At 39.6% G+C, this 17200-nt stretch overlaps 1 protein-coding gene across 1 annotated transcript in view; it reads left to right on the top strand.

Moving 5' to 3' along the window:
- The first annotated feature begins 1932 nt into the window (after positions 1–1932).
- The window catches only part of angpt1 (angiopoietin 1), a 59894-nt gene continuing 44626 nt past the window's right edge, over positions 1933–17200 (top strand). The window contains exon 1 of the mRNA XM_058047655.1: positions 1933–2644. Within this exon, the coding sequence (XP_057903638.1) occupies positions 2267–2644 (378 nt within the window). The 5' untranslated portion in view covers positions 1933–2266. The remainder of the gene's footprint in view (positions 2645–17200) is intronic.

The raw sequence follows: 17200 nt of genomic DNA on the forward strand, positions 1-17200 counted from the left end.
CCACACTACCTCTAATGGGCACCCCTGTTGAAGAAGTTACGGAAGAAAAAAGTCAAGTGGTAGACCCAATAAAAATGTCACCCCAAAATCCGATTGGCTGTTCATCAACATGGGATGATCCTTGTACCAAGTTTTAGTTCACGAAAGCACCAAACATGGCACAATTCATTCATTCATTCATTCGGGCGGTGCTGGAGCCTATCCCAGCTGTCTTTGGGCGAGAGGCGGGGTACACCCTGGACTGGTGGCCAGCCAATCACAGGGCACATATAGACAAACAACCATTCACACTCACATTCATAACTATGGACAATTTGGAGTCTCCAATTAACCTAGCATGTTTTTGGAATGTGGGAGGAAACCGGAGTACCCGGAGAAAACCCACGCATGCACGGGGAGAACATACAAACTCCACACAGAAATGGCAGAGGGTGGAATCGAACTCTGGTCTCCTAGCTGTGAGGCCTGCGCGCTAACCACCCATCCGCCGTGCAGCCCTTTTCAATCATACACGAGTAAAAGAGAATTCAACCACTATACAATAAAACTAAAATAAAGTAAAATTTTAGCCTATCCTAGCTGTCTTCGGGTGAGAGGCGGGGTACACCCTGGACTGGTGGCCAGCCAATCACAGGGCACATATAGACAAACAACCATTCACACTCACATTCATACCTATGGACAATTTGGAGTCGCTAATTAACCTAGCATGTTTTTTGGAATGTGGGAGGAAACCGGAGTACCCGGAGAAAAACCCACGCATGCACGGGGAGAACATGCAAACTCCACACAGAGATGGCCGAGGGTGGAATTGAACCCTGGTCTCCTAGCTGTGAGGTCTGTGGCACTTTCCGATCGAGCGGGTACAAGATACCTCAATCGGATTGGGTAAAGGAATCCTGATTATATATTCATTCGGATTGGCACTTTTCTTTCGGAATGAGGTGTATACAAAGGTTACATTCTTTACGTTTGAGCAAATAACCTGAATGGAATTGGAATATTTGGGTCCATGTATACGTGGCTAATGAGTCTCGCTTCCATCATTTAAACTGAGCCTACAATCTGGTGCTTGTGTGTCTCACCCAACATCACAGTAACATTACTGACACCTAGTTAGCTTTGCACAAAAACATCTTTCCTTGCACCTTAAAGAGAAGAGAACAATATGTCAGGAGAAGATTCATTCATTTTCTATGCAGTCGGACGCAGGGGTATGCTGGAGCCTATCCCAGCTGCCTTTGAGCAGGAGGTAGGGTACACCCTGGATTGGTTGCCAACCCAATCGCAGTCAAAAGCAGATTATTTATGTAAAAAAAAAATTACTTCTGCAATATTGGAGTAAGGGCGGCACGGCTCACAGCTTGGAGACCAGGGTTCAATTCCACCCTCGGCCATCTCTGTGTGGAGTTTGCATGTTCTCCCCATGCATGCGTGGGTTTTCTCCGGGTATGGCGGTTTCCTCCCACATTCCAAAAACATGCTAGGTTAATTAGCGACTCCATGAATGTGAGTGTGAATGGTTGTTTGTCTATATGTGCCCTGTGATTGGCTGGCCACCAGTCCAGGGTGTACCCCGCCTCTCGCCCGAAGACAGCTGGGATAGGCTCCAGCACCCCCGCGACCCTCGTGAGGAAAAAGCGGTAGAAAATGAATGAATGAATGAATATTGGAATACAACACGCAGTTCAACCATGTGAGCCTGAAGTCACATCGCTTTTGTAAGCCGACCCTCAGAGTCTCAGCACATCCTCTGTGCTGGGGTCCCTTTTTTTTTTTTTTTGGCCAAACACACACACACACATACGTGCACACACTCACACATTCCTCTGCAGGCTCTCTACAAGGGGCAGGCTCAGAGTGTACTGGAAGCTTGGAACTGTTCTTCAAGTGAGAGTGTCTCTCTCACTCCCTGCTAGTTGTGCAGGGCGAAAGCTAGAAAGGCGACCAGGGGAGGTCGAACTACACCATCCCAGATTACCCAGCGCCTTTTTTTAAATGCGTTGACTGACTGACTTGATGCGCACTTTGCTTTGCAGGCTTACTTGGAGCAAGATCAAGATAAGCGACTTAGTCACTCCTGTTGCATGCGTTGTACTAAACAGCTAATTAAAAGGACTGTGTGGACTTTCAATGGTGACCCTCCGACGTAAAGATGGACTGCATATGTTCGAGACCGACAGTGTTCTTCTTCACAGCTTCTTGATACACATCCAAAGGAAACAAAAGACCGAGATAAAGGACTCCTATTGCCTGCAACGCTGATATGATGCTCTGCTACACATTTGTGTACCACTTCCTCACTTTGGCAGCACTTGTATTGATTGCGAGCTGCGGAGCAGGAGGAGGAGGAGGCGAGCAGAGGACCAGAGCGACCGATAGCAGTACCGGGAACACAGGTGGCGCTGGAGGAAGCGGAAGCAGACGTTTTCATAAAATCCAGCATGGCCAGTGTACCTACACCTTCATACTACCTGAAGGAGCGGCAGGTGAAGGTTCTTGCAGGGATGCAAAAAGCGGGAACCCGCAGTACAACACCAATTCGCTCCAAAGAGACTCGCCGCCAACCGCGGCGGACTTTTCCAATCAGAAGATCCAGCAACTCGAACACGTTATGGAGAATTACACTCAGTGGCTGCAGAAGGTAAGTAAAAGGGGTTGGAAATGAATGATGTTTGTTGAGATGTTTGTGTTCCCGTGGGTGCCTTTGCTCGATTCCTTGTTTGGGTTGTTTGCGGATGAGGGTCTCAGGATTAAGATTTAGCAGTTTTTGCTGTTTCTTACACTTTGTGAGAGCGTTTGTACGTCGGGTTGTGTGTTTTTTTTTTTGCTGTGTGGTCAGTTTCAGTGTGAAATGTCAAGGGGGAAGGGGGGGGGTACTGTTGCACAATGAGCTAAAGACAGTAGGACACTTGAGCACAGCAGTCGTTTTCAAAGCAATGCATTGTAAAATATTTTTGTGTCAACTTGTAAAACCAATGAAAAAACTGTTTTTGAAAATGCAGATAATAATTTATCCTCAGTTTGAATTCTCGAAGTCTACTATATGACATCGAAATCCGGATTACCACACCAAAATTTATTACTTTATGTTCTCATACTTTTTGTTTGGCTTGTAGACATTTTGTTCTCTGAAACACTCTTTAAACCTCCCCATCCGTCCCAGACTGCTTTGTTTTTGTTTTTTAAATGATTCCTCCCCGGCAAAGTTCCACAGACTCAAACATAGAGCAAAAACGAGTCGTACGTCAGTCACCCCCCATTCTTCAGCGGGTTGTCTCTTTAATGGCAGGAAGTCAGAGGAAACCCCCGAGAGACACACAGACTTGGAGAAGACAGAGTCCTGAAAATGCTCCCTTTATTTATTTAAGCCAAATATGTGTGAGTATAAACCCCCTCGGATTGTTATTAAACTCAGAATAGAATCCCTCAATATCTAATTTTATCGTGTAAATTTTAAGAGAAAAGTATTCACACTTACGTCACACACGTACAGTGTACAAATGTCTACTTGCTCTTTTGCGTGACGCCAGAAATAACGACAGATTTATAACTCATATGTTGCATGATTTTCATAGTTTTCTGTGGTATAGTTTGCTAGCTGCGCCAAGTTCAATGGTACTGTACAGCGGGAAAGGCCTCAGAAAGAATTGGTAATAATAATTACCTCAACAATAATAATAATAATAATGTCCAATAATAATGATATGTAATCATAAAATAAGTAGTATTATTACTTAATTATGTTTTATAGGCAGCAGGTCTCCATGCAATATGTGATGTATTGAACACATTATGCGTCTTCTACTGTGATGCTGATGGATGTTTATGCAAAAATTTGAGAAAGCAGAACTGGAAACAGAAGCAGAACTGGAGGAAGCAGAGATGAGGATGCTGAGGTTCTCATTGGGAGTGACCAGGATGGATAGGATCAGGAAGGAGTACATCAGAGGGACATGTCCACTGACGAAAAGACAGGAAGCAGAACTGGAGGTAGCAGAGATGAGGATGCTGAGGTTCTCATTGAGAGTGACCAGGATGGATAAGATCAGGAACATCAGTACATCAGAGGGACATTACATGTTAAAGGCCTTGGAGATAAAGTCAGAGAGGCCAGGCTGAGATGGTTGGGACATGTCAGAGATGAGGATGCTGAGGTTTTCACTGGGAGTGACCAGGATGGATAAGATCATAGGGACATTACATGTTAGAGGGGCCAAGTCAGAGAGGCCAGACTGAAATGGTTGGGACATGTCCAGAGGAGAGATAGTGAATGTATTGGTAGAAGGATGCTGAGGTTCTCATTGGGAGTGACCAAGATGGATAAGATCAGGAATTAATCCAGGTTTATGGATGTAGTGAAGGAGGACATGAGGGTAGTTGATGTGAGAGAGACAGATTCAGAAGACAGGGTTGGATGGAGGAGATTGATTTGCTGTGGCGACCACTGAAAGGAAAAGCCAAAAAAGAAAGAAGAAAGAAGAAGTGCAAAATATGAGAAATACTGCAATATGCAATACAAGTTAGAAATCACAAAACTGTAACACAACACTGTTGTATCCTTGATCATGTTCAAGGATATGCTTCCTTTATGTGCTGCGATACAAGTTAGAAATCACAAAACTGTAACACAACACTGTTGTATCCTTGATCATGTTCAAGGATATGCTTCCTTTATGTGCTGCAATACAAGTTAGAAATCACAAAACTGTAACACAACTCTGTTCTATCCTTGATCATGTTCAAGGATATGCTTCCTTTATGTGTTAAGTGTTAATTTAGGTAATTCTGACCGAATCAGTCATTGTCCATGCATACTGTGAAGTAATCCTTAAACTGTATTAATACAATAAGCAAGCATTGAAAAATGACACTTTTACACCAGTACATAATTTGCTTACTACTCATAATTTTTCAGAAAAACAGAAATAATGTAACATGAAGCGTTGTTTTTGGTAGATGCTAATGCAACCAAGAGATCGATCAGTTTAGTCTACCCGCGATCACAATGTTGTTAGAAACCCCGTCTAAGCTTCGCTGTCGGGTGCATGCTTTGCATTTACTGCCTTTTCACTTCTCACATTGGAGGAAATGGTCATTTGTCAAAATGTTAACATTCCGCCATTTGTCACAGTGCAACGTTGGTTGAATTTGTAATCGGGTTCGAATCCTGTGTATTTATTCAATTGCAGTATCTGTGTCAAGAAAGGCCAAGGGTGAAATAACACCAGCTTTATCATAGTGCGGTGTACCCCATCATTCCAAGATAGTATAAGTGATACTATGAAAACAGAAAGGAGGCGTTAGGTGAATGACAGATTGACTAATGAGACCTCATTAGACGATGCAAAAAATGGAAGCATATGAGGGAGTCTGCTAACCAGAACCTTTACATGACGACAAGGATTTTTTTTCTAACTTTACCAATATACCAAAAATATTTCCACCAATTGTTTCATACGACTCTGGACAAATTTCAGCAGATTTTCTAAATTATTATGGGCCTGCAAGCAAAGCACCGGAACCCATGTTTCAGTCCAGGAACATCTTATTGAACAAATGTCCATCCCAAATCCCCAAAAAATGCATGTTAGGTCAACTGGTGACTCCAAATTGTCCATAGGTATGAATGTGAGTGTGAATGGTTGTTTGTCTATATGTGCCCTGTGATTGGCTGGCCACCACTCCAGGTTTTACCCCGCCTCTTACCTGGGAAAAGCTGGGATGGGTTTAGGAAAGCATAGAAAATTAACAAATGAATAATTTGTTATTGCTGCACGGTGGTCGAGTGGTTAGCGCACAGACCTCACAGCTAGGAGACCAGGGTTCAATTCCACTCTCTGAATTTTTTGCATGTTCTCCCCGTGCATGCGTGGGTTTTCTCCGGGTACTCCGGTTTCCTCCCACATTCCAAAAACATGCTAGGTTAATTAGCGACTCCAAATTGTCCATAGTTATGAATGTGAGTGTGAATGGTTGTTTGTCTATATGTGCCCGAAGACAGCCGGGATAGGCTCCAGCACCCTCCGCGACCCTCGTGAGGAAACCAGATTTAGAATTCACCAATTCACGTCTTAATAGATGTATAAATATGTCTTTGGGAGCAAGAAGTAGGGTAGAAAAAAAACTTTGTGTGGACGAAAAAAGACATATTTGCAAGGTTTATGTTGTGTAAACATACCCATAAACCATACAATGTAAATTCATTGTCGTGTACATCAGGATGCAGTTAACATTTTTTCATCAGACTGGAAATTAAGTGGCCCTGTCCGTCTATCTGTCTAAATCACAGCAGTGTTTTTACTGCTCGACTTGAAGAACGCTCGCCCTAATGTGGCTCCAACCAGCCCGATGAAAGAGATGGACAAAGGAGACCAGTTCCAGATTGCCGAGGTGCTCAGCTCACTGTGTGAGGTACTCAGAGGGAGCGAGGGGTGATGCGGCAAACAGCTGTCGAGGAAGCATTTTGAGTCCGATCTCCCCTTTTCCTCAATGCAGAGGAGAGTATATGGACCCTGATAACATTCCTGACCAGTCAAAGGTGGGGTGTGTTTGTCCAAGGATTACTTCCCCTTGTCTGCTTACCAGGCAAGAACCTCAGACGAGGCTTCTTGGCTTTTATCTCTCAGAGGCAACTGGCGACAGGAAACTAGCTTTTTCACACATTAAACAATATAACTAATAAATACTTACTACTACTGCATTTTGCAGATGTGATAACTGTGTTAGGTAGCAAATAACTACGCAGTCAACTGCTGATGACATCATAGACGGGCGACTGGTTGCTGTTTCCTTGTATAACAGAGCTAACAGGCTTCTAACGAGAACATTGTGTCATAAAAATACATTAAAAACACAGACCCGATAGTTTGCTAACTGCAAAATTATGGCGTCTTTTTTGTTTTTTTTATACATTAACCGAAAAACATGCAATGTATCAGAGAAAATACCTGAAGTAATACCAGATACCAGTTGTGCTGTATTACTTTTTGAACTATTAAGTTTATTACAAAGGTCAACCTAAGTTTACCAACCCCCCCATTTGCTCCAAATGAAACCAAAATAGACAATTGTTTATGCTAGCTTTTGTGCTTGTTTGTTTGCCGTTAAAATGATTGTTTTTGCTTTTTTTTTCGTTTTTCAGTTATGAAAGCACATTTATTTTTCTGTGCAGCTTTTGGTCCGATGACAAAAATACCAGCGAGAGCAATAAACAGCCCACACCAAAATGTACGCCAAGTATCTTTTTTTTTTGGTCTCTCCACATAAAAGAATGATTGAAGTCTTATATATTCTGCATGGATACCAAAACCAAAATATTTTAACTATCTTGATTGTTGATTGTTGACAAAGACAGCAAAAAAAAAGCTTCAGAAGAGAGATCTGCCACCTTCTTGTTTTGCTATTATTATTATCATTATCATTATTTTACTGCAATAGTGTCTCTTACCTCCGTGCATACATTTTCCATGCTGCTTGTCCTTACAAGGGTTGCGGTGGAATGCTAGAGACGGCATGGGTGGCATGGAAGGGTACACGCTGGACTGGTCGGCAGCCAATCTCAGGGCACCTATAAGTAAACAACAACAAGTTAACAACACAACAAGACACTCACCATCTTGAATGCTAACTGGAAAATGTGTAGGAATCAAGGCAAAATTTGGGCGTAAATGTTTGACCTAAACCAAAAAAAAAATGCTAACCGAGGCGTACACTAACCAAGGTTCCACTGTATCTGACTTCGGTTTTCCTTCTGAGGCAAACAATATTTTAATATATCTTTTACTATTTTATTTCTTATTTGATCTTTTTTGGATTAAATTCAATTTGTACCTTTATTTATTGCATTTTATTTTTACTTTTTATTTTACTAGTCTGTGCAGCACTTTGGAAACTCTGTTTATAAAATGTGCTATATAAATAAAGAGATTGGATTGGATTGACCTAAACCAAAAAAATGCTAACCGAGGCGTACACTAACCAAGGTTCCACTGTATCTGACTTTGGTTTTTCTTCTGAGGCAACCAATATTTTAATATCTATTTTACTATTTTATTTCTTATTTGATCTTTTAGTTTTGGATTAAATTCAATTTGTACCTTTATTTATTGTATTTTTTAATATTGTATTTTATTTATTTTTTTACTTTTTATTTCACTAGTCTGTGCAGGACTTTGGAAACTTTGTTTATAAAATGTGCTATATGAATAAAGTGGATTGGATTGACCTAAGCCAAAAAAAAAATGCTAACCGAGGCGTACATTAACCAAGGTTCCACTGTATCTGACTTTGATTTTCCTGGTTTTCCTTCTGAGGCTACAAGTAAACAAGTGAAATACACTCCAAAACCAAACTTATGCTCTTTGTTTTTCTTTAATTTACCTTTTATTTACATAGTGTATATTTGTCTTTGAGATTTTCATTGAAAAGAAGTATTTGTTTGTTCATCGCAGTGTAAAGTAAAGTCAACCCGACTATGAAATATGATCACTTTCCAAGTACAGCTTCTTATTTGACGTATTACTTCATTGCTTCATAATGGCTTCAAAAACAATACAAAACAAAAGCTAAGTGTCCACTCAGCAAAATTGATCTACTCTCCGGTTTGCATTAACAACCCATCCCAAGGAACATTTTTTAAATTAAAAAAAAAAAATACTACTCCACTTCTACTATTTCATTTAGCAAGCCAAACTTGCAAAAAGTAATAGATCTTCTCGGTTGAAAGTAGCTGAGACCCGGATTTCTTGACGATGGCCTGTGCCAAGCTAAGTTGTTTTAGAACGAAACGGAGGCGGATCAGTGTCTTATCCCTGTGAAATTCCCATCATTCTGCTTCTCCATGAATATGATGCATAGCACAAACAGTAGTTTTTAGAAACGCTTGTTTCTCGTCTATAGTGGGGAGCTGATACAACAAAGAGTGGATATGTTTCTTTACTTAAGACTATCAGAAGGCCACACAGTACAGTACCGCAAATAAGAAGGAACCTTTTCCAGTTTTAGGGACAACTTCCTCTACAATTGTTTATTTTCAGTAAAAAGATGTGGGCCAAAACTAACAATAGGATTATTCAGATAAATGAGGAAATACTCAGAGGAATAAAATGTTCTTCCTTCCTGACCCAAACGACAACTCCTGAAGGGGACAACATTAGGATGTTACAATAACAGCTTCCATAAAATGGGAATTTTATAGGAATGATGCTGAATTACGTCTTAATGACGAAAAGTTGAGCAAAGTATTCCGCTTGTTCCAGATAAATGCTCAATATACTATGCCGCTTTATGATGATGTTGTTTTTGTGTGGCGATTAGAGTCATTTTATAACCTTTAAAAAAAACAACTAAAAAACAGGAATACCGCACTTGATCACCGCAACAACAGGCTTTTATTGCACGTTTGAATGATCTCACAACTGCCACAATAATCCCTAACACGGGCTACTGTTTGCTACCGTAACCTGCGCCAAGCTGAAACTCAACTCTGAACCCCTGACCTCACTTCCTGTTTGAGCCACACACAGAAAAAACCCTAAAAAAAAAAACCTTAACCCATATTCGGAAAGCAGGAAGTGAACAAATTAACATATTAAAAATAGTAGTAAAAATAAAAATAAAATTTAAATTTAAAACAATTAAAAAATAAAAAATAAAACATTTAAAAAATAAAAAATATAACATTTAAAAAATAAAAAAATAAAACAAAAAACAAACAAAAAAACAACTTAAACTATATTAGGAAAGCAGGAAGTGAACAAATGAACATATTAAAAACAGTAGTAAAAATAAAAATAAAAAAAGTAAAAAACTAAAACAAAAAAACAAACAAAAAAACAGACAAAAAACAACTTAAACTATATTAGGAAAGCAGGAAGTGAACAAATGAACATATTAAAAATAGTAGTAAAAATAAAAATAAAATTAAAATTAAAAAATAAAATAAAAAAACTAACAAAAAAAACAGACAAAAAAAACAACTTAAACTATACTAGGAAAGCAGGAAGTGAACAAATGTAACAGTTACTGATTGTAGGATTTAATAAGCTTTGCTTCTTCCTACTCCTTTTGGACATGTGGAACTGTGAACTGATTATGTGATGCATTCAATTGTAAATCTGATGCATGTTCAAATGAAATAAAACCATCAATACCCCAGTGAGTTTTGCTGGTTGTCAACCTGTCCGCATGGTTTACATTTTGCATGAAACTGGCTTTTTCCATCCCTCAATATACAAAATAATAACTCTCTCGGGGGTAATCGCTATGGAATTTATTTTCTTTTAACTCCAAGGTTGTACATTTGCTTCAATGCAAACAGGATTTATAGTCTCTTTTCTGAAAACACAGCTTGTAGCTTGGCACTCAGCGTCTCGTCTATTGGAATAAATGAAACATTTATTCTGATTGGTTAGATTTTTCATTTGATGCACAATGTCCCCGATATATGAAGTATTGATGTGAAATTTCACTCGGAAAAATTCACCCACACACACACATAACTTTGTCTGGTAGATCTTTTTAATGTTTGAAATTTATTGCTATTTCAAGTCGAGTCAATCCAATTCTATTTATGTCGCGCAAATTCACAACAGACGTGGAGCAAGTCTCAAACCATTGAGACTCGCACGTTGGAGAAACCGTCTGAACCCCACACCAGTAAGGGTTTTTGGTGACAGACATAAGGAAAAACTCCAAGGAAAGAAACCAGACTCAGTCCATGACTGAAGGATTGAAGGAAGGATGAGAAAACAAAGTACTTGTATTAATAACAGTATCGCTTATTCTAATCAGACATTAAAATACACAGAAATATCATACGCCGAGGTTCTGCGTTGCGTGCATGAGAAGCGTGGCGCTTGTCACATCCGTTCTTCCATTTGTTTTAACAGCAGCAGCACCAGCTGGAGGAGCATGACAATTTTTATGCTATACTGAATGTATTTCATTCAAACATACATGGCAAAATATTCTACAAACATCTATTAACTGTAAATATGTCTTCCCTAGAAACACACCTCCAAAAAAATATACAAAAGTATACATTTTTTGCCTAAATTAAGCATTTCATTCATATAAAAACGGCACAATGAACTGAGTGCGAGTATAAGGCATTCAGAATATACATTCAAAAACTCTGCAGTTGTGATATATAATATTCTACAATGGCCACACGGTGTCAGTAATACTACTGCAATAAGACACAGAAGTACCACACTTGATCACCGCAACAACAAGCTTTTATTGCACGTTTCAATGATCTCACAACTGCCATAATAATCCCTAACACGGGCTACTGTTTTCTCTTATTATGTTTACTATATTGTGTATTACAAATGTAAATGAGACTATAGGGGTGTTATTTCATGTTAGAGGGCTCTAAAAAAAAATTAAAAACTGTATTTATAAGGTGGTAAATTCACACTCACATTCATACTTATGGACAATTTGGAGTCGACAATTAACCTAGCATGTTTTTGGAATGTGGGAGGAAGTCGGAGTACCCGGAGAAATCCCACGCAAGCACGGGGAGAACATGCAAACTCCACACAGAGATGGCCACTAGGTGTCAGTAATACTACTGTAATAAGACACAGAAGTACCACACTTGATCACCTCAACAACAGGCTTTTATTGCAATGATCACACAGAAAAAAAACAAAATTATGTATTAAGTGCATTACAATATTGTGTATTACAAGTGTAAATGAGACTATAGGGGTGTTATTTCATGTTAGAGGGCTCTAATAATAGTTTTAATTTGGAATGAGGTGTATACAAAGGTTACATTCTTTCCGTTTGTGCAAACAACCCAAATAGAATTGGAATATTTGGGTCCATGTATACGTGGCTAATGTTGCCATCTGGTTAAAAACCCTCTATTTCCTGATTTTTTCATATCTGTCATATAAATTGATGTTGCTTTTCCAGCCTGATGATAGCCTTTGGTATTTGCATGCACATCTACTCTGAGTTCATACTGGTAGTTGTACTCAAACTGCCAAACTCAATAGTGAATATTAACTCCAGACGTATCCACCTACACGATACAGGTGTTTGGCCTTGGCAGAGGTCTGTTCTTTGCTGTGTGTTCTTGTTTTGTTATGTTATGTTGACATTTACAAGCATTTCTATTGTTTTGTTTATTAATATCATTGTTATTGAAATGCCTGCAAATGAGAACAAAAGCCTCTTCCAAAGATTGAGAATAATATTTTTCTGGGCAGGCGAGTGGAAGTCATTTGGTCCTGACTGATAAGTTATAGTCAGGAGAACTGCCAAATACTCAAGGTTCGTGGCTCTATCCGCCACTGCTGCACCGCTGAGTGATTAGGAGCCAAATATAAGATAACATATCTTAGATAGAGCAAAACATTACGGTCAATCAAAGCAGTCGGTAAGAGGGCAAGTCGTGTGGTTTTATCAAAGCGTGCAGCAAATCACATGACCTTTTCTAACGCAAAACCGGCTCGATTTTTGATGTCAAAACAGAACGGATGATACGCAATTTACGCAATCATATCAGCTTCTGTTTATTGTTTTTTTTAACGGATTTACAGTTTTTGCGTTATTTTTGCTTTGGAATCAGCGTTTGATGATTGTGAAAATATTTCTTTAAAACAGGGGTCTCAAACTAAATTTACTTGGGGGCCACTGGAGCTAGGGTCTGGGCAAGGCTGGGCCGCATCAGGTTTTCCAAAAAAAAAAAAAAAAAAAATGCATTTATTAAAAAACTTTTTCAGTGCTTTTGTTCCGATTTTCTACAATAAAAGCTCTGATAAAACATTCCACTGTTCTCAAATATCTTAATTTTTACTTTTCTGCACAAAATAATAATGAAAAATAAATAAACAAATCAAGAATAAAGAAAATCAATCAGTAATAAATTAATATAATAATAATAATAAAACGGCAAATAATAAAAACTTAAGAAACCACATATAGTTGGTGGGTAGACAAATTATTTTTTTCAGATTAAAATTAACAAAGCATTATTAGAGCCCTGTAGACATGACAAAACACGACTATAGTCACATTTATACTCTTTTTATTTACATCATATTGCGCAACTGCAGGGTCTTGAGAAAACATGCTAACTCGCAAACTAGAGCACTAGCGACCTAAACGGTAGCCTTCAAGTTATTTCCTTTAAACTTAAATAGCCAAAAACTTACCACTTCCACACGGATAGGGAGGATAACTATTAACAGTTATTTAACCTTTAACATGAACATTAATCAAACTTAATAATTTTTTTTCTGGGTACATGATACCATACAGCATCCATATCAAACTTGCGGGTATCAAACATTTATAATTTTTTTATTTACATCATATTGCGCAACTGCAGGGTCTCGAGACACATGCTAACTCGCAAACTAGAGCGCTAGCGACCTAAACGGTAGCCTTCAAGTTATTTCCTTTAAACTTAAATAGCCAAAAAAAATACCACTTCCACACGGATAGGGAGTATAACTATTAACAGTTATTTAACCTTTAACATGAACATTAATCAAACGTAATATTTTTTTTCTGGGTACATGATAGCATACAGCATCCATATCAAACTTGCGGGTATCAAACATTTATATTTTTTTGTTTACATCATATTGCGCAACTGCAGGGTCTTGAGACACATGTTAAAGTCGCAAACTAGAGAGCTAGCGACCTAAACGGTAGCCTTCAAGTTATTTCCTTTAAACTTAAATAGCCAAAAAAATTACCACTTCCACACGGATAGGGAGGATAACTATTAACAGTTATTTAACCTTTATACACAATACCATACAGCATCCATATCAAACTAACATTAAACTTTCATATCAAGGCAGGGGGCCTCAAACTAGTGTACTGCGGGCCACATTTGGCCCGCGGGGCCGCGTGTTTGAGACCCTGCTTTAAAAGATCCGAGTTGAGTGATTTTGGACGTATTCCTAAAGACGCCTCCGCAATCTCAACCTAGAATAAGGTGTCAGTCCGTGTTTTACTTCCAGCAAAGGATAATATTGAGAAAACACACACATGCCTTTTATTGCTGATTCTGGCCAAGAGAAGCAGAATGATTTATCAAGCCACACTCTATTTTTTTTATTTTATTTTTTTTTATTCTTCCTGCTTGATTCCATGTTTCGCTATTTTTAAATTTACCGTAAGTATGGCTGTTTGATCCGTTTTTCTATCTAACAATTATCAATTCCAGTGAAGATAAAAATTCCTGAAGCCTTCCACCGCATGCCGACCCCCCCCCCCAAATCCCCCCCACCCCACGGCGTCTCTTTAACTCTCCTTGACACGCTGAGTTGATGTCTTTGTCTGTCAACACCAGAGAACTTTCCAGAGGCTCCTTTATAGCAAAGAACCATTTCACCTTCTTTTCGGAGTTCATTCCGCTTAGATTGACGGTTGTTTTTACACTAAAGAATCACAATCAGATGGTTTTAAAAGGAAAACTGGTAGGGTCCATTTTGTGAAATGGATGACATGACACTTGTAAAGATACAAAGCGAGACAGAGGGAGATACAGCGTGAGTGCAAAAATATTGGGAGAAGATAAACTGTCTGGCTCCCCCACAGTGTAGACATGATGGAGTAACCGAGTCATGGTTTGGCTCGATTGTTTTCATTGCTTATGTGTGTCTCGGAATACAACAGCGATTTGGTAACTGTTGTCATTGTTCTTTCTAATGGAAAGAACAATAAAATATCATTTTTAATAATGGAGGAGAAAATTGTGCCTCATTTGAACAAAGGATAACTCTTAAAATAACGCCATTATTTATTCCATAGTCCATTATTCACCAGCACTGCAAATTCAGTCATTAATTTTCTATACCGTTTATCCTCACAGGGGTTGTGGGCATGCTGGAGCCTATCCCAGCTGTCTTCAGGCGAAAGGCGGGGTACACTCTGGACTGGTCTCCAGCCAATCACGGGGCACACATATAGACAAACAACCATTCACACTCACATTCATACCTATGAATGTAAATTAATATCTAGTATACACGATACAGGGCTTGAGTGGTTAGCACGTAGACCTCACAGCTAAGGAGACCAGGGTTCAATTCCAATGTGGAGTTTGCATGTTCTCCCTGTGCATGCGTGGGTTTTCTCCGGGTACTCCGGTTTTTCCTCCCACATGGACTCCTATATAGCAGCTACACACAATAACACACGCAGATCGCTTTCTAGATCTACCAGAATCTGCACCTATTCGAGATGTATTTCCTCATATTTTCCTGTGATTGGTCCCACTCAGGGCTGCACGGCGGTCGAGTGGTTAGCACAGCTAGGAGACCAGGCTTCAATTCCCCGTGCATCCGTGGGTTTTCTCCGGGTACTCCGGTTTCCTCCCACATTCCAAAAACATGCTAGGTTAATTAGCGACTCCAAATTGTCCATAGGTATGAATGTGAGTGTGAATGGTTGTTTGTCTATATGTGCCCTGTGATTGGCTCGCAAACCAGTCCAGGGTGTATACCCCGCCGAAGACAATAAGACGATAAGGGGTAGAAAATGAATGAATTGTCCCACTCAACTTGTACAGCTAACAAGCTAACTAAGCTAACAAATTGTCACATCATTGCAATGCTGTTCTTTCAACATTCCAAGTTTTTAACAGTAGCCACAAGACTGCGGTGTTTCCGGATCCGAACCAGCTACCGGACAAAAATTTCCAAATAAATCTGTCAGTGATCAAATAGCTGGGGGGGTCGGGGGGGGGTTCCTCTCTTTCACACCTTCAACACAAATGGTTTATTTAAATTGGCATGTCTGCAGTGGTGCCAGGAGGGAAAAAAATAATCCTTGTGTATATAGCTACATGCATGTGCTTGATCCCGTGTCATCCTCCTGTCCATTTGAACATACGTGGCTATGGATGACTGTTTGACATACATGAGCCCGTGTTTGGACAGAATAATCTTCAGCTTAAGTGATGGCCTGTACAGCATCAAATGAGATCCTCGTCTTTTGTGTGAAGACAGTAAGAGATCTCAAAGAGACTGCCTCAGTTTGTCAGTGGCTGTCAAACATCACAATTTATGGACACTTGATGGTTAAAAAAACAAAAAAAGGAAACTGTCCAACTAATATAGAATTAATATCTAGTATACAATATACAGGGCTGCACGGTGGTCGAGTGGTTAGCACATAGACCTCACAGCTCGAAGACCAGGGTTCAATTCCAATGTGGAGTTTGCATGTTCTCCCCGTGCATGCGTGGGGTTTTCTCCGGGTACTCGGGTTTTCCTCCCACATGGACTCCTATAGAGCAGCTACACGCAATAACCCACGCAGATCGCTTTCTAGATCTTCCAGAATCTGCACCTATTCCAGCTGTATTTCCTCATATTTTCCTGTGATTGGTCCCACTCAGGGCTGCACAGCAGCTCAACAACAGCTCAAAGAAACGCGTCTCTCAGTCTTGCAAATGACATAATAACATAAACACAACACAGTCCAACCTGAACTGGTTAGATTTGCCAGCGGTATCTCAACATTCGAAACGGAATTTTCCATATTAAAGCTAAATCCAGACTCAATCTAGATTCTAATCACTTCAGACTGCCCTTGACATTACAGTTTCAAAACTGGCGGTCGTGGAGTTTCAAAAACCATCAAAGAAACAAGACAACCACCAAGAAGAACCAGTTGCTTTCATTGAACCTTTTACCGATTACCATAACCAGGATGACTGAGAATCTACACCAACTACTGCTAACGTTCTTCCTATCTGATTTAGTCCTCCCCTTTAAGTAAACCCCATCCATCAACAACCTTCACGCCACATTTGGAAAATCGAGATATACATCTGCCCTAACTTTGTTAGAAGTTAGTCACCCAATTGTTGTCCCTATTTTTCTTCTACACTCTATGTCTAGCAACCATAAACTGGAAATCCATTCTGAACTGACTCGATATTTATATAAAATACAAATTACCCTGACTCTCAAGAATCCATGCTTTCTCTTAATTATATGCGTAGACTCAATATAATAATTTTCGTCACTAATACCCAAACAAAACAGAGGTAGCCTTGTGGGGTGAAGGTCAGACAGCTGCAAGTGTTTCAAATCCTGAAACCCGACAGTAACACAATAGTGGCCGTGCATGAGCTGCACATTATCTCTAACAGCGGCATCTATTATCCTCCTCGCCTGGCGTAGTTGAACCCCGGGTCACACTCAAGCAGTTCCAT

Source organism: Doryrhamphus excisus, chromosome 14, assembly GCF_030265055.1.
Source record: "Doryrhamphus excisus isolate RoL2022-K1 chromosome 14, RoL_Dexc_1.0, whole genome shotgun sequence".
Lineage (NCBI taxonomy): Eukaryota > Metazoa > Chordata > Actinopteri > Syngnathiformes > Syngnathidae > Doryrhamphus > Doryrhamphus excisus.